At 40.7% G+C, this 18,077-nt stretch overlaps 1 protein-coding gene across 6 annotated transcripts in view; it reads left to right on the top strand.

The window, feature by feature from the left end:
• Positions 1-1,516: 1,516 nt before the first annotated feature.
• BAZ1A (bromodomain adjacent to zinc finger domain 1A) overlaps positions 1,517-18,077 on the top strand; it is a 44,944-nt gene continuing 28,383 nt past the window's right edge. For 2 of the 6 annotated variants that reach the window (XM_082222620.1, XM_082222623.1), the window contains exons 1-12: positions 1,517-1,861; positions 2,714-2,842; positions 7,594-7,872; positions 9,959-10,102; positions 10,534-10,635; positions 11,968-12,055; positions 12,895-13,029; positions 13,467-13,569; positions 14,232-14,386; positions 15,610-15,705; positions 16,896-17,034; positions 17,624-17,770. In XM_082222620.1, coding sequence (XP_082078746.1) covers positions 2,730-2,842; positions 7,594-7,872; positions 9,959-10,102; positions 10,534-10,635; positions 11,968-12,055; positions 12,895-13,029; positions 13,467-13,569; positions 14,232-14,386; positions 15,610-15,705; positions 16,896-17,034; positions 17,624-17,770 — 1,501 coding nt within the window. In that variant the 5' untranslated portion in view covers positions 1,517-1,861; positions 2,714-2,729. Of the gene's footprint in view, positions 1,862-2,713; positions 2,843-3,801; positions 3,945-7,593; positions 7,873-9,958; positions 10,103-10,533; positions 10,636-11,967; positions 12,056-12,894; positions 13,030-13,466; positions 13,570-14,231; positions 14,387-15,609; positions 15,706-16,895; positions 17,035-17,623; positions 17,771-18,077 lie in introns of those variants that run through there. The other 4 variants (XM_082222621.1, XM_082222624.1, XM_082222622.1 and 1 more) reach the window with 3 other exon arrangements.

Below are 18,077 nucleotides of genomic sequence, written 5' to 3' on the forward strand. Positions count from 1 at the left end.
TCAGTCATCATCTCACAGGCCATGCTTACCAACTGAACAATGAGCAGGACCATTCTCACCAGTCTTAAAGCATGGGTTGGTAGTTATTGGGAAGACACCCCTTTAGTTATTTGGGCTCAAAAGTCATACAAAGCTTTGTACGTCTGTACACCATTAATTGGGCCTGAGAGCTAACAGGCGAGTGCTGAGTTTTAAGTATCATTGTAATGTGGTCTCATCAACAGCAGCAGTTTGTTTGTTTTAAATGGTTGCATTTACATTTACATGACAAATGGTAAAACAGCTTTAGGATCTCAGTTGGTATGAATTAATTTTAATTGTTCAATTAGCTTTATGTATAAGAGGACATTCTTTTAAGATATGTGTGTTTTAAAACCAGAACTCTTATCTTATGAACAAGAACTCTGGAAATGCAATGCGTATGTATTAATGCTTCCCTATTTTAACTCTTTTCACGTGTGAATAAGGGATTTGGGGTTGATCCTGCATGCAATATAGTTCTCATCCAAGTACTGTCTTACATTATTTCTTCATTTAATTCAGATGTAGTGTTTCTGTGGAAAATCCAGTAAGTCACACCCACCTACCCAAAATGGTAAAACTGGATTGAACAGGCAAGGGGGAGACACAGGGTGGTGTTTTGATAAGTACACTGTGAAAAACTAGATAAGTACACTGTGACTAACCTGCTTCTGGTAAACCAGAGCAGCGCACAGAAACGCCGTTTACCTTCCCGCCGGAGCGGTACCTATTTATATACTTGCACTTTGACGTGCTTTTGAACTGCTAGGTTGGCAGGAGCAGGGACCGAACAACGGGAGCTCACCCCGTCGCAGGGATTCAAACCAACCTTCTGATTGGCAAATCCTAGGCTCTATGGTTTAACCCACAGCACCACCCGCGATGGCTTGGGATAGGAGAGCATTTATTGTAGATTTGAATATGAAACAATTGCCATGGAATAATCTGTGTATATGTAGCTAGTTGATGAATCCTCACAACTTTGAAAAAATTCCAACATCAGTGCTCAAAATAGGCTTGTCATATTTCAAAAAGTGGAAAACCTGGACACAAAAGTTATGCTTTTTTTTTTTAGCAAAGTTGATGGGCTTTTTTTTTTTTTGGGGGGGGTGTCCAAGTTCTTGAACTTTTTTTAGTTTTGTCCAGTTGTCATTTTTTACAAGATCTACAGACATAGGCTGCCATATGTCTGGATTTTCCTTGACATTTCTGCAGATGTTGTTTACGAGGGCTGAATACCGGGTATGTCCAGACATATAGCATACCTAAAAATAGTGACCTGTGACCCACGTTAAGGACCTGGCTTTGCTTGAGGTTATTCCCTGATTTGTTAGAAATACATGATGGTGTTTAACCACGAACAGAAACAACATTCTGCATGTACATTCTGTATCAGATACTTGATTTTCTTCTTAGAATGCAATGATCACGTATTATTTTAGCTTCCAAGTATCTTCTACTAGAAAACCAACAAACCTTATCCAACCTGCTCCCTGGGTACCAGGGTTAACGACTGACCAGGCTAGGCCTCTAAGAGCCTCGACACACGCCACTGAGCTTTGGGGCTGCTAATTCAAAAATGGAGGATGAGCGCCTCAACCATTAATTAATAATGTAGCTCTCTGTCTTCCTGCGTGTCACAAGCTGGAAAGGCGGTGATCGGCCAATAAAGATGTAGGGGAAAGAAGTCGAAAGCTCCTCCCAACAGCTCTTCCTCATTGAGAGCTGAAGTAGTAGATCAAAAACTTCCGAGGAGCGGGGTTGGTGGGGGGCAGAAATAAAAGAGGGGAGACTCATCAGATACCAGCCGGGCGGAAGGGCCAATCGAATTACTAATCAGGTAGGAGGTGATGGTGCAGCCTTTACCTCTGTCTCAGGAGGGTCAATTTGCCTTACAGACCTTTCCGGGAAGACACGGGAGGAGGATGGGGGGGGGAGGCACTCTCGTGTACATCCTGACAGCAGGAAGGGAAGGCTCATCTAACAGCCTCTCAGCTGGAGGGGATCCCTCATTAAACATCAGATCAGACGGGGGGGGGGTGTGAGAAAGAGAGAGGAAAGGGAGGGGGGGAGAGGAGAGAGTCCCGACAGAAGCTGGCCGGGAAAGTAGATAAGCGATCAAAAAGACTTGCCCTCCTTCTCTTCCCTGTTTGCTTGGCATTTTGGAGAGAGAGAGAGAGAGAGAGAGAGAGAGCGGAAGGAGGTGCGCGGAAGAGCGCGCCGGGCCGGTCAGAGGGCGACCCCCGTGGGCGGAGCGGGGGGGGGAGGCGGTGAGCCCAGGGGAGGCCTTAGACACCGGGGGAGGGGAATCCCCGGGTCTGTCGAGCACGTTGTGTGGCGGCGGAGGAAGGGGGGGGAGGAGTAGTAGTAGCAGGAGGAGGAGGGAGTAGTCGTTGCCGCCGCCGCCTGCTGTTCGGCGTCATGGCCCCATTGTGAGGCGGCCTAGGGGAGGGGGGGGGAGAGAGAGAGAAGCGGGGGAGGAAAGGAAGGATCCGCTCTCGCTCTCTCCCTTGCGCACACAGAGCTCGCTCAGTCCCAGGCGAGGAAGCGGCGTGTCAGGCGCACGCACACAAAAGGAACCGTCTTCGGGCTGCTCCTGCTGCTGCTTTCGCCGCTCCTCTTCGCCTCGACCTGACGCCCTCCTTTCTCTCCCTCTCCCCCCCCCCCGCTACTCCTCATATACTCCACTTAGAAACGGGACCCGGGCGATGCCACTGTTACACCGAAAGCCCTTCGTGAGGGAGAAGCCCCCCGCTGACCTTCGGCCGGACGAGCACGTCTTCTACTGCAAGGTCACCAACGAGATTTTCAGGAACTACGAGTAAGTCTCTCTCTCCCCCCCCCCCCATTTCCTCGTGGGCTCTGGCGGGCTGATTTGAACAGGAAAGCGCGGCGGAGGCGGCGGGAAATGGCTGACACCTGGCCTGGGAAAAGAAGAGGGTGGGGAGGGAATCTCCCTCCGAAAGGTCGGGGAAACCCCCTGACCACCCTTCTTCCGAGGGGAGGAGGGGGCGTCGAGCCAGGTCCTGCCCGCTGTCCTTTAGCGCGCGCTCTTGTGTCTCCCCTCAGGACGGGGGGGAGGAGGAAATAAAGTTTGTGGCAAGCGGTGGGGGGGGGCGGGTCTGGTCCCTCTCCCCGCCGCCCTTGTCCCTCTGGTATCCCGAGACTCCCCCCCCCGTCCCGCCGCATGTCAAAGCGGCTTCCACTAGGCCTTTCGTAAGGTGCTCTCATTTGCCTCCGGTTTGTAGAAGCGACTTGGCGCGTTTGACCGAATCCGAGCGCGGAAACTGCCTCACAGAAATCAACGGCCGGTTGGCCGGCCGCGTCGTCTAGACCCCGCTTTGGGAGCCTCCGGACGGGCGCTGCTAACCGCCCCGCGCGCGCACTATTGTTTTCCCAGCAGCTGGCAGGACGGGGAATGAACGCGCCGCCTACTGTAGCCGCCCTCCCGCTCCCAAATGCGCCTCCGTTGGGTTTGAGTTCAAAACATCGACAGCCCCTCCTGCCGTCTCCTTTCATAGTGCAACTGAGTCGGGTTTTTATCTGTTTAAAAGCGCCCGACCCCCCTCAAACCTCTTTTGAAACCTCCCCCCTTCTCCCTCTTTTCGACACACTATGCGTTTTAGTACCCTAAACTTCCACCCGTGCGAGTAGGACTCGTCGGCACCTGTTTCTTAAGCTCCAAATGGGGTGATAATTCTGTTTCCGTAGTATCTGTCAGGGTTCTTCTAACGCTGGCAAGTACAATAGTTGAGCGTATTCAGGGGAAAGTGATGACGCATTTGAATGTGCTGGTTTAGCTAAAGCTGTGTATCTCAGTATTGTGCTTTATTGCCATGCATTAAGAGTTCCGTTGATTTTGTGGCTTTCACTCTGGCTTGTTCGGTTTTAAAAATGAAAGAGGAGGACAGTTGGTCCACAAGGTATTCTCTCGCATGGCAGGCTATCAATTAATTAGCTAAAAGTACTAGACTAGTTAGTTAATGAAATAAAGCTCAGTACATCAGCACTACTTTTGGGTGAGATTTGAATGAAAATAAGAATTACATATTTCCCAGTTTAGAGGAGCCTTCAGTTTCTATAATAGCTTTGCACAGGACTGTTTCCCCAGGAGATGATGTGAATAGTAATTGCATGTAGTATTCAGTTAGCTTAAATTTAAAATATATTTATAAACTTCATTAGTTTATCCTTTTTCTTAAGTATTGGCATAGGTATGAAGAGAATATGTGAACTTTACATATTAAATGTAATATTAGGAAGGAGAAAAAGTTCTTCAGGACAAAAGTGTTCATCCAGAACTCTGATAGCTAAGAAGCTGGAATATGTTTTTCATTCTTCCGCTTTATTTGCAAGACTTTATGTATAATCCAGCCAAAGTTGAGCACTTTGAAGTCCCAAAAAAATTGGCTGGAGAGGTGAGCTATGCACAATTCTTCTACTGACATCATTAGGGTATAAAAATTCTCAATGTTGTCCCAGGAACTGATAACACATAAGGGCATGTGCAGAGTTCCTTTCACTCAGCATTGAAGAAACCATTGCTAGACCCCCATTTGTTGGAGATGTGAGAAGAGATCTGGGGGCAAGAAAATTCCTATCAAATTATCCCATTTAGAAATGTAGCAGCAAGGGAAGAAATCTTACATTATTTTAATAATTGGACTGATTTTAGATATACTTAGATAAGGCTATATAAGTTTGCAACATACAGGATGCTCTTAATGCATTATTGTATTTAACAGTTTATCTGGTAGTCAGAGGTAGCAAGTACAGTAATTCCATGTAGGCAAACGAGTGTTCTGACGGGGGGGGTGGGGGGTGGCAGGCAACCACTCATCTGTGTTGGCCACAGAGAATGGAAAGTCTCTTCCTCCATGAATACATAGTGTGGAACTGTAGTGGGCCGAGCAGTTTTTTTGAGTTTTTGTTTTTTACTAATAGGCTACACATAGAAAAGGGATCTTCCCTTTTCCACAGCCAATATATTGTTGTCATTATTATTGTTGTCATTATTAATTGTACTTAATGCTTTTCTTAACAAAATGTATTCCAAAGCAACTTGTTAAATAGTATAAAGATTAAAACCAGCATAAAACAAAAACAGAGTAAAAAACTAAAATTGCAGTTATGCATTTAAGAGACACATCCCCACACAACTGGGGATTGTGGTTTTGCTCCCATCAAACTACAACCTATCACCAAGGTTCATTCTTGGCTTATTGACTATGGTTTATTTAAGTAAAACATCCATAGGCCCTGGTTTGGACATAATACTTAACCCAGGGATCATGGTTTGTTATCCCTGGCTGCGTGCTTGTGGAAAGAAGCAAAATCATCAGTTACCATTACATAATAGCTGGTCTTACGTTTCTGATTTATCAAATTTGTATGCATATATATAGTGTTGCAATTATATACTTGCAACAGCTCAATGAGGTGGCTACTCCAGATTAATCAGGGTTTCGGGCCAGGTATTTTGGGCTAAGTCCAACAGTTTTATTACATGATGCTGGCTGTCAGGTTTGGAGAGACACCATGTTCTGTGGTACAAGGAAACCATGGGACATGCATGCTTTCCCAGGTTACTGTTTCTGTTACAGTGATTGCAAACCTGCATGAATCTCATTAGCTGGATGATAGACTGATTCAATTTTTGCTTGTAGTGCTTTTTAAAATTTTATATATATGTCTATTTTATTGTAAGCTGTTTTGGACAGGTATTTGCCTAAAAGCAGCCTAAAAAACTAATTACCACAATAGCAGTCGTAAGATTCTTTTTTTATATAATAATAATTTTTATTCAGTTTCCAATATACATTCCATCCATATTTAACATCCACTTCTAACATATACATCTTTTAGACTTCCCTCAGCCTATCTGACAATTTTCCATATAATCACAATTACTCACATTTCTTAAATTTATATTGCGCTTTAATAATCTTAATCTTATCATATCTTTTAAGCAACATTTCTATCCATCATTTTCACAGAGCTTCTTGAAAGCCAACAAGCGTTATTTGCTTCTCACATACATTTTTGGTATACTCTGTAAATTTATTCCAGTCCTCGGTGAATCTCTGATCACGTTGATTCCGAATTTTCCCCGTTAATTTGTCCCTTTCTGCATATTCCATCAATTTCATTCTCCATTCTTCCCTTGTCGGCATTTCTTCCTGTTTCCATTTCTGGGCCATCAAAATTCTAGCTGCTGTCACAGCAGTCGTAAGATTCAGTACTAGCCACACAACAAATCCACAAATTCTGCTAAATTAAAGTTTCAGGAATTTTTATACTACTATAAAACACTTCTGTAGCACCAGAAGATTTGGCATTTTCTCCACTCCTTATTCAGTTAGAAGAGAGTGGCAAAACTTTCATCTTAGTAGCATCAACTCTTTGCCACCTAAGAAGTTCATTGAACCCATAAAATGCCATCTTTAGTAGTTGCCCATAAAATGTCCAGCAGCAAATCATTAAAATCATAACCATATTATTAATATATCTAAACCAATTGAATCTTGGTTGCTTTGTTGACAGTCCCCCTGGTTGAAAATCTTGCAGCTGAATGCTAGTTCAGTTAATGGGAAGACAGCTGCCATCCAGAATTTAATCCTGGATGAGCATGCTGACCTGGCATATATTACAAAGACCTGGCTGTATGTAAATCTTACCCAGCTTTTGTCTGCCAGTTTTTCCAAACAGTAGCAGGTGGCCTAGTGGGCTATAGTGACTCCATTCCCATACCCAGGTGCCTCATTCAACATTACAGTTTTCATTATTCATTTAATTATAGTTTTAAGCATGTGTTTTTTTATGGTGGGTGTTTCAGGATAGGGATTCTGTTGGTGTATAGCCCTTACCATTGTTAAGTAGTCTCCTTATTTAAGATAGCCAGGGTGGTATTGCTGGGAACTTCAACATTCCCTGTTGGAAGTAGCTCAGTATTTCATTGCTTCGTGGCAATCATGGGTCCATGCTAAATGGGTTCGGGTCATACTTACCTTGTCTCTGATGGGATTGTGCTCCCTTTGAAAAGAAAATGAAATGAGTGAAACTGATATAGAAGGAGACAAAGTAAAATTGGTAACCTTAGGACGGTACCAGTACAGATGAAGAAAAAATGCTTGTGGACTCCCACATCAAATGTGAGCAAGTGAGTAGGAGATTAGTGTGAGAAGAACAGAATTCTATGATGAATCAGGTAAAATCTGAGGTTTAGTCACAGTTGTACCACATAATCGGTGTCCCACAAAAGACATGTTGGGTCTGGATTTGATTTTATTTAAACTCAAATGAGATTACATCTCCCCAAAGCATAATGAGGTACAGTATTCTATTTGAAGACCAATATATGAGAGAGAAAGTGGCTTTAAGGCACTGTTGGCCTCAAGGTCAAGTTTTGAAACCAGGAGTGGGGCAGAGCAGGGTGTTTGCAGACTTTTCCAATTACATGTGATTTCACAGAACGTGCGATGACCTTGAATGCAACCCCCGTTCAAAGTGGGGGTTGTCTGTACTTTAACATGTATTTGGCACGTTCAGTTACTTTAACTTTCTCTGTTGCAGTGACTTTTTTGAACGAACCATTCTGTGTAATAGCCTTGTGTGGAGTTGTGCTGTTACCGGTAAACCCGGACTCACCTATCAAGAAGCACTAGAATCAGAAAAGAAAGCCCTACAAAATCTCCAGAACTTTCCAGAGCCACTTATTGTCCCAGTTCTATACTTAGTTACCCTCACTCAGCGCTCACGACTTCATGAAGTTTGTGATGACATCTTTGCTTATATCAAGGACCGTTATTTTGTTGGTGAAATTGTTGCAGTACTTAGGAATAATGGTGAAAGGTAAGTATTTCTTATATTTGCCAGTTTTGAGATATATATTTATGGCTCTTGTAAAAAGAAAACAAAATCTAGGGTTATCTTGTGAATAGCTTAATTTTAAGTAGCTTTGGCTAGTCACATGGCTAGAATCTGTGGTTAAATTTGAAGCTAGATCAGATTCTTCAACCCAGTTCCTTTTTTCCTTATCTGGAAGATTTTGACTGACAGATTAAGGGTTTCTGAGATACAAAGCATTATTCTGTATGTATAGAATGGGTGGGATATAAATCTAAATAAAAAGCACACTGCCTGCATGGTAATGTTTTATTTTGCTGTGTTTTCAATCATTTAAAAAACAATGGCCTCAATGCAGATGTATGAGATGCTCACCGTGTTTAAATAATTTGGAATATGTAACAGATTTGAACTCCCTCCTCCCCTCTGTGTCCCAAACATTATGTCTGCATCAGCAATAACTTAATTTCCTTTTAAAAATAATTTGGAAACCCACTTCAAATATTAATTTCAAAATATAATTAAGAAAGCAAACATGGTTTTAGTGATAACTGGGGCTATTCAGCTATAATGCTACCCCATGGCTAAATGAAACCATAACTGGGAAGGAGAAATTCACACATGAGGAAAGGGAGAGTAGAAGGAGCCCATACCTTGTCCCTGATCTTCTAGCCATTCTTAGGATATCAGGAACTTCAGGTATACAACTGATTAATTTCAAACTGGAATCAACTTGCGAATTATGCTGGATGAAACCAAAAATTAATCCTTGAAACATGGAAGCTCTGTCTTCAAGCGCTCACCAAGGTTTGTTCTTGGCTTATGGCTTGTTATATAGTATGGGTCGAAGCCAAGCCATTGCTGGCACATTCTCCCCACTCCTCCTAAGCTTATAGGTTGTCTTCTCTCATCCCTTTCTGTCATCTTACCTCCCATCCCCTATGTCCTTGTGTTGGGTTAGTCTACACAGAATGCAGCTGAACTGAAACAACTGAATTAATGAACACAGCGAGCCCTAATATGCTAAATGTAGTCTGGTCTATTATACAGTTGGCAAGGCATGTCCTGTACTTTTCAGAAATAGCAATATGTATGTAAGTGTAACATCTACGACAAGAGGTGTTAATTACATATTTTCCTTTTGCATTGAACAATTTAATGGTTGTCTTCATTAGGTGACATGCTTACCAAAAATGGAGGCTTACAATGTGTCAGGAAGCAAATGGGCCATTATTAAGACGAGATTAGACAACAATCATGTTATCCTTGTTTATTTGGGTCATCAACTGTAATAAAGGATAATCTTTTTTGCTAGTGTAGATACACAGACAACATAGAACCTTTTATTTTCCCACTTTCTTGTGTTTAATATCTAGTTTCTCAGTAACATAACAGGCATTTTAAGATTTTTCTTATCTGGATAAAACAAGAGGCTTTGTGATTAATGCTGAAAACCAAAACAGATAATTTAATATGACTGCTGTAATAGGACATTGTCAATAGGGTAAATGTATTACTGTGTATAGCAGATGTATTCTCATACTTGCAATGTGCTGAAGACTCATATGTGGAAATTCTCCCTACTCTTGGATTGGTTTTCATTTCGGAGTACTGTTCTTTATGCAGATAGTCTTGCTTCATGCAAATAGTCTTTGCATAAGGAAAGTGAAAACAAATTAAGATTTTGACTTTTCAGGGGCTTACAAAAGGCATGAGAACGGCTGTATTACCCACCTATTATAGCACCACACATACTTACACCAGTGCTTATGTAGTTGCAGAATAGCACTAGTGACTGTTTTTCTTCCCATGAAGACCTCTGTTTGCATCCCATAATTATGGAACTACATGGATATGTGATAAGAACATAGATAAAATTAAGCTGATTTTAAGTTCACAGACTATCCAAGGGTTAGAAGAAATGAGCACATACTTTACATTTGACTCTGCTCTTGAAACATTCTTCCCACTTTTTATCTGTCTGTTAGTATAAAATGATATTGGATTGCAAACTACTTTTAGGTATATATTCCAGTAACTAAATCTTTTTGCACTAAAAAAATGCTATGTTCTTATGTTTGCTTTGTTTCAGACTGCAGTGTAAGATTTTGGAAGTTAAAGCACCAGTGCATCAAAATGGAATGGCTAATGGCCATGTTAACAATTCCGATGGAGTCACTATCGTAATTAGTGATAGTGATGATTCAGACTTGGATACCAGTTCTGCACAAAATGGGTAAAAGATTAGTTTTATATTTGGAAAATATGGATAGTTTTAAAAGGTTACAAAAACTGGATTAGAATAGTTGCTTAGTGTAAAACCTCTATGCAGCCATTTTGCCTATAGTGGAATCGAATTACACCATTCCAGAATCTGAGAGGTCACCTGAGTTATGTGCATTTGTTGGAGCAGGTCAGCATATAAACCTGGAATGCTGTGTCTGTGTGAAAATTAATACAATTAAATATTTTTCCTGTTTAGGGCAACCATTTGGTTTTAAAAATACTAATTATATTCAAACTCTTTATGTGGTATTATTTTTGTACATTTTAATTACATTTAACTACATAATTAATTTCTTGTAGTTTGAAGGAGTTAATTCATTGAAATGTTGCACAGAAATGTTACTGTTCAGTGGGAGGAAATTAATTGATATTTGTTTTTAGGAAGGAAAAAGCCATAACTGAACCCTCCTTGTTCAAGTACAAAGTGAAGCCTATTAAGAAACAATTGTATGAATCTGTTATAGTGAAAGCATCTCAGATATGGTAAGCACTGAAGGCTATGGTCCTACTGTCCTATATGCATATAAGGAGCAATGTTGAGTGGATAGCTCAAAAATAAACCAGTAGCCACACACATACTAAAATGTCTGACAGGCAGACTATGAATGGGTGCGTACATAATTGTATTTCCATAGTGGAAAAGGCTTAACCTGTTCAGTGTCTGCCAGCTACATAGCTGTTAAAGGCACAAAGTCCCAAAGCCAACCCTAAACCAAAGTCTAGGCTGTAATTCTTGAACTTACTCTACCTGCATGTGTACACACTCACTGTACAAATATAGACCACAGGCACACATACATCTCTTCCTCTCCCTTTGCCAAAGTGCACCTCTCATATGCCACACATATAAGCACACACCTCTCTCTTACACACAGCACATACATCTCTCCTCTCATAGACCATCCATCCATCTGTCTCTCACACACATGCACACCTATATCCCACTCTCTCAGCCCAAGGTCTCGACCATGTACAGGCATCTCCCCATCTGCTCAGTTCACTTCACATGTGACTGCATGTATGTGCAGCCCTGGAAACTCGGAAGTGAGGGGGAGAGATCTGAAGAGCATCAGCAAAGCCCTCCTGCTCCTCCAGCTTGCGAGGAGACCCTCCCTGGAGCCTGAAGGGGACATCTTCTACGGGCTCCAGGGAGGGTCTCCTTGCGTGCCAGAGTTGCAGTGGGGTTTTGCTGAGTCTCTTCAGCCTCCTGGCTAACATCTGACACGCAGGAAAGCGGCTGCTGTTGGGCTTTTCCGCTGGAGGCTAGTTGAGGCTGCTCAGCTGGTGTGGGGGGTCAGCTGAGCAGCCTCAAGCCTCTGACTCAAAAGGAGTTCTTCCCTAGAGCCTGAAGAGGACATCCCCTTTGAACTCCAGAGAAGGTCTCCTCAAGAGCTGGAGGCGCAGCAGGGTGCCCCCCATTTATGCACATTTCACTTATGCTCGCAGGGGGCCAGAACGTAATGTCTGCCATTCAAAACAAAAGGAAAACCTCCCTCCAAAACATTCCCATTCGCCCCACCAAAAATAAAAAAATACACAAGGACCACAAACCTGGCGCCTGCAGATGCTGGGTTGGCAATCTCTGGATTATAGTACTGTAAGAGCACTTGGTTAATCTTGACTCTATTTCAGGAATGATTTGGTATTTATATTACTTAATTAGAATTGCCAGGAACAGTAGTTCCTGAAAAAAATACTTGATAGGATAGTTTCCTCTTGAAAACTAAATTTAGGAACTATTTTAGTGTGCCAGTTCAGCTGGGAATCATCTTTGATATTGATGCATGTTCCTTTTCTTTTTGTCCTGTACCATAGCCGGAGGAAGCATCTATTTTCTCGTGACAGACTAAAGCTCTTTTTGAAGCAACACTGTGAATCGTATGATGGCATTGTTAAAATTAAGGTAATCAAAATAATTAAACAAGTTGAAGCAAGACTGTACTTTGATCACATTATGGGCAGTGAAATTAGTTTGATACCCAGTTTAGTTGTTGTGTTATTGTGTGTGTGCGTTTTTTTTTGTGTGTGTGTGTAGTTTGATGCTACCATTAATTATTGCTTTATTGTTTGTTTTTAGCTGTTCTTTAATATTGTGAACCACCTTGAATTTTTTTTATCAAATAAGTATATAATTACAGTTTTCATGAAATGGTAAACTATGGTTTGACTGTCGTCAGACCTACACATACTATACTATACTGTCCTTGTCTGGCCCAGGTTTTAGGTAAACAATAGTTTGCTGTCAGTAGAGCATGAGAGCACACTAGGAGTGCATGAGCCCAAGCTGTTTTTATATGAATCAGCCTCAAGGTGTTCAGGCACTACACTTCAGAGATGAGAAAAACTCATTTAAAAAAAGTCTCTAGTGGTAGTAGCAAGTACTTCTTTTATTTATTAGCCCAAACTTGTTTTCCAACTATTGTGCAATGCTACTATGGTTTCGTATAAATTGGAATCTGATTTGAAACAATGGTGGTGTATTTTTCATTGCAATGTTGCATTTGTGTTAAAAGGACACAGAAAAAGAAGATAATTCTCCACCCCAAATTTACTCATGATTAATTTATTTCAGTGATGCTTACTAAAGAGTGTTCCGTTTACTACAGATACCTCATTCCTGTGGTGTTGATTAGGAAATAATGGCTAATGGTGTCTCTTTCTAAAACCGTAGCTTATTAGCCAGTGTGTACATGCAAGAGCAGGCAGCCTTCTCAACAATCTTTCCCCATCTTTCTCTACAAGGCAATATCATTTGCAAAATACAAGATAGCAGAACAGAATTTTTCCTACCTCTTTCATGATGATCCACCCACTTTTGTCTTCAGTCCTTCAAACAGACGGCGAAGGAGACCTCCAAAGATGGCATCTGATGATCATGTAAGTAATGCAGTACTTGTTAATCTGCTTTTCAACAAGAAACAGCAGTGGATTGCATCCTACAGCAATTCAAAACGGCAAAGTACTTTGCTATCTGTGTTTTTCATATTTGCCATTAGTTGTCTTAGGTAAGTCAAAATTGTTCCACAGCTGGCCATATAATACTCTGAGAGATAATAATTTATATACCAAGGCCCTGAAAGTCCATGGGCACAGGTGGGACTTAAAAACCTGGCCTCTCATATGCAATGAGGCTGGATTAAACTGGTTTTTACATTTGGAATGACAGTAGTCAAAACTTGCTATTGCCACAAAATAAAACACATTTCTAGTTTTATTCATTCATCATATAACTTGGCAATATGTTCCACCAAGCTGTTAAAAGATTTCAGTTTTTCACTTATTGCCCTTTCATGAGTTTCTCCTTTTGTCTTCAGGAGGATTTTGTTGCAAAAGAGCAGCTTAGTCCTAGAAATGCAAGCAGTGCAGCAAAAGAAAGGGCAAGACTCCAAAAAGAAAAAGACGAAATGAGGGCCATGGGTAAGTACAAGCTCATGCGATGAATAAGCTTTTTTTTAGATGAAAAACATGCATAATGGGCTGGCTTTTGTTGATTCTGTAGAACTAGTGCTGTAGTTTTTAGTGTATTATCCTTCAAAGAAAGAAGCTGTTGCAGTCCTGTCTCAAAAGGGCCTTTTCTGAAGCTGTGCCTCAGTTTTGGAACTCTTTTTGCCACAGGTTCATTTAGCCCCTTCACTCTTATGACTGCTTTGTTTAGCCGGGCTTTCTTTTTCTTTTTAGTCTATGTAATTTTATGCGATGTTACATGTTTTAACTAGTTGCTGATTTTCCTCTTTACTATTCCCCCCCATTGTTGTATTACTATTGTCTTTTATTTATGTGCTAGTTGAATTGAGCCCTATGTTTTTACCTGAAAGGTGGGATATAATCATAATACATCATATTAGCTTGGAAATAAATCCCTCTGACATATGCTTACAGCCAGAACTATAATTACTTCCCAGTAATTGTGATTGGGTTGCAGTCATAGCATGTCTGTTTGGGGCTGTTTCCTTGAACGTAACGGCATCACCCACAGGTGGCCAGATTTGATTAACTTGATCTTGAAGTGTTGTTTATATAAATAATTTCTTTAAAAAGAATAATACAACTCTAGTTCTCCTGTCCACTTTTTGAAAAAGAAAAATTGAAAAGAGAAAAGACAACTTCTATAGAATCCAAGAAGAAAGAAAGAGAAGATAAGGAAAAAAGGAAGGAAGAACTTAAGAAGATTGTGGAAGAAGAAAGGCTGAAGAAGAAAGAAGAGAGAGAGCGACTTAAATTAGAAAAAGAAAAGGTCAGGTACTCCCCACCTGGGTTCCTAAAAGTTTGAGATGGCACTAATAGTTTAAAATATATAGCTACATTTAGAGGTTCCCAGTACAGTCGTACCTTGGTTTTCAAACAGCTTAGTTCTCGAATGTTTTGGCTCCCGAATACCGCAAACCCGGAAATGGCTGTTTGCGAACTATTTTTGGAAGCCGAACATCCAATGGAGCTTCCGATTGGCTGCAGGACCTTCCGATTGGCTGCAGGATCTTCCTGCAGCCAATCAGAAGCCACACTTTGGTTTCCAAATATTTTGGAAGTTGAACGGACTCCGTTCAACTTCCAAGAAACAACTGTATTTAGGAATATGAATCACAGTAGAAAGAAGAGTAGGACACATTGCTGTTTCTTCACCTGCATGGTGAAGGAGAATGTGTCTGCAAAATCGTAAATAGTTTCCTACATGGAGCTTTTCATCACTATCCAAAGCCCCCTGGATAGTGTGAGTTAAAATTCTAAATTGTGTTCTCAGTTACAAGGCTTAATTTTCAGGAAATTGTTGCAATCTTTTCTTAATGTTTGTAGTGTTATGTTGAGGCATTACCAAAATTAGGTTACCTGTGTTTAACCAAATACAAGCTATTTTCATACTGTTTGAAATAGGACTTTTATTCATAAAATTTGATGGTTTTTTCTAAAGTAATAAAGGAAACTTAGGAGACAAGGGTTCAAATCATCCATCAGCCATGAAGTTCAGTGGGTGACTTGGGGCCAGTCACTTTCTCTTTAACTAACCTACAATAGGCTTGTTGAGGGGGCTGCAGAATGGGAGGAAAAATCTTAGGTATACCACCTTGAGCTCTTTGAAGGAAAGGTGGGAAATAAATGTAATAACCTAAATGATACATTTCTTTTGAAAAAAAAATCCTTTATTGTCATTACCAAGATATGTAAATAAATAGAATCATGTATACATATGTGAAACAGTTAATATTTTAGTTTTGTTATCTGTTCTCTTAACTAAAGTAGTAAATTCCATAAGCATCCAGAGCAACAGTTAAATAAAATTATGCAATACCAATAATCAGTAAATTATAACTGTTGCTTAGATTAAATTATAAACCTAACTTCTTACAAGATTTCCAATAAAAGTACATGGATTGACATTATCTTGAATTTTATTACTCCAATGCATAATCTAAATACAGCTGTTTTTAACTATTTTGGTAGTCATTTTCTGTGTAATTGCAGGAAAGAGAAAAGCTTCGTGAAGAGAAAAGGAAATACCTGGAACATCTAAAACAATGGAGTAAGCGTAGAGAAGACATGGAATGTGATGATCTTAAGGTAATGGAACTTCAGAGAGAGTGAGAGAGAGTCCACAATCCAGAAATATTCGTGTGTGTATTTATGCATTGTTTTTCAGACCTTTTCTGTGGCTAGAAAAGTTGCCTGATGGATCTGCCGAAATTGTAAATCCACCATATGATTATCACATACATTCTCCCCTTGTGGGGAAAAAGGACTTAAAACGATGGTTGTGCAGTTTGAGAAGTTTTTATATTTAATAGATAATAATTTAAGTCATAAGTTTTGTAACTTGCAAAGCAATCCTCTACTTGCATTAAGTGTGCCATTGTGAGTGAGTCCTGCAGTCATAGCCCTAAACATGCTACCATCCCATCCCTGGGAAGTAGCAAGAACAGGTGGCCATTGCCTACTATGGGCCACAGAGGGCATATGAGCTTTAATCAGGGCAGCAGAACACAGCCCACATCTGCCAGCCCTCATGTGGAGCACCAGAGCAGAGGCCACACAGCAATGGAGGCACTCGGGACATGCAGTGTCTGCCTGTTTTCTGTTTATTAATATTTATACATCACTTGATTTAAAAAAACAAAACCCGGCAACCTCAAAGCAGTTTACGAAAAGATAAGAAAATCAAGATACTTTACAGTACTTTCAAACATACAAAAAGTGAAAATACTATGAGCTATTGCTTCAGATGTGGGGAGACCGTCACAGCAGTTAATTTTGCAGCACGTGATCCCATCATTCCTTGCTTAATTGTGTAGGATGTTTTCTGGCACCCACAGTTGCCTTTCCCACCCTGCTGTTTCCCTTCTGTAGGGTTTACTGTATATGCTGGTGATGTTGTGCTGTAGATGGTATTGAGTTGCACCATATCCTGGGTTGAGGCTGACATGGTCTGAGTGGCAGCTATTATTTCTCCCTTCCATTGAAATTAATGGGGAGAGAATTACTTTTTCTCAGTTTGGCAAGACCAGCACAAGACATTGCACTACATGTGGTCACCGCTTTTCTTCTTCCACTGCCACCTTCTTTCTGCTCTATTTTTCTGCCTGTATTCTAACACTGACACTCACTCTGGGTAGTCCTTGTAATCTTTTTGGCTATCAAAAATATATCTGTTCAACATAATAAACATGAGCCAAATCTGTTATGATGTATGTTGTTGATTATTCACCTCATATGTATAACTGAAACATACAATAAATATTTATTTTGCATCACAGGAACTTCCAGTTCCAACTCCAGTGAAAACCAGACTACCTCCTGAGATCTTTGGTGATGCTGTCATGGTCTTGGAGTTTCTCCATGCTTTTGGTGAACTCTTTGATCTTCAAGATGAGTTTCCCGATGGAGTGACTTTAGGCAAGTGAATCTTTAGGCAAACTGAATCTACAGGAAACATGAGTAGCAGATTTTGCAAACATCTTGTCTACAGATTTTGTTTTGCGGGGGAAGAAAGAAACAGTTTCTCTTCCTTCCCACAATCCATTAATGATGCAATATTGGGAGTACAGCTGTGGATCTAGGTTGGCTTAGGTGCCTCCAGTTGACATTAGTTTTAATGTGTTTTATTCACTCTGCTCTTTATTTCTTATATACTGCTTGTCAGCAGTCATCCTGATCTGGGCAACTATATGTGCTCAGATGCACGCATGTGACCAAATATCCCCATTTATTTCAAGTGTACATGCTGCCCTGTGGGATTCTGCAAAATGAGCTTTGCCCTTTCTTTGAAACAATTGAAGAGATGATCCACCTGCCTTTCTATGCACTTGAGCCTGGAATAAATTGCTGGATCACAGCAATTGTTTCTCTAGTTGACCTATTTGGCAAATATTCTATGTATTGACTGGATTAATATTTTGACAATCACATAACATAGGAACAGCTTTCAGGTTTTTCACTGTGTATTTGTAGCAGTTTGAACAAATCCACTTCTTCTTACTTACAGAGGTTTTAGAGGAAGCTCTTGTTGGAAATGACAGTGAAGGTCCACTATGTGAATTGCTGTTTTTCTTCTTGACGGCCATTTTTCAAGCCATGGCTGAAGAAGAAGAAGAAGTGGCCAAAGACCAAATAGCTGATGCTGAGACCAAAGGTCAGACTTCAACTGTGCTTCTTAATGCAAAGCTTGCATACTAATAGGCACGCATACTAATTTGCATGCACAGGAATATTTCAGTTAACATTGCTCCACATCGGTGCGCATGATTGCTATAGAAAAACAAAAGTTTGTCAGGTGCTAGCTGCAGCGTTGATTCTGGTGTGTACTGCAGGTGCTCTTTTAACTTTTTTTTAAAGGCAAGCTTTCCCATTATTAGACATAGCAAGAATTTCACATTGGCGGGTTTTCAAGAAGTCTCAAAACTTAACACATCCCTTTAATTAAAAAAATTCTTCAGAAT

The sequence above is a fragment of the Podarcis vaucheri genome (genome assembly GCF_965113315.1).
Source record: "Podarcis vaucheri genome assembly, chromosome: 1".
In the NCBI taxonomy this organism is placed as follows: Eukaryota; Metazoa; Chordata; class Lepidosauria; order Squamata; family Lacertidae; genus Podarcis; species Podarcis vaucheri.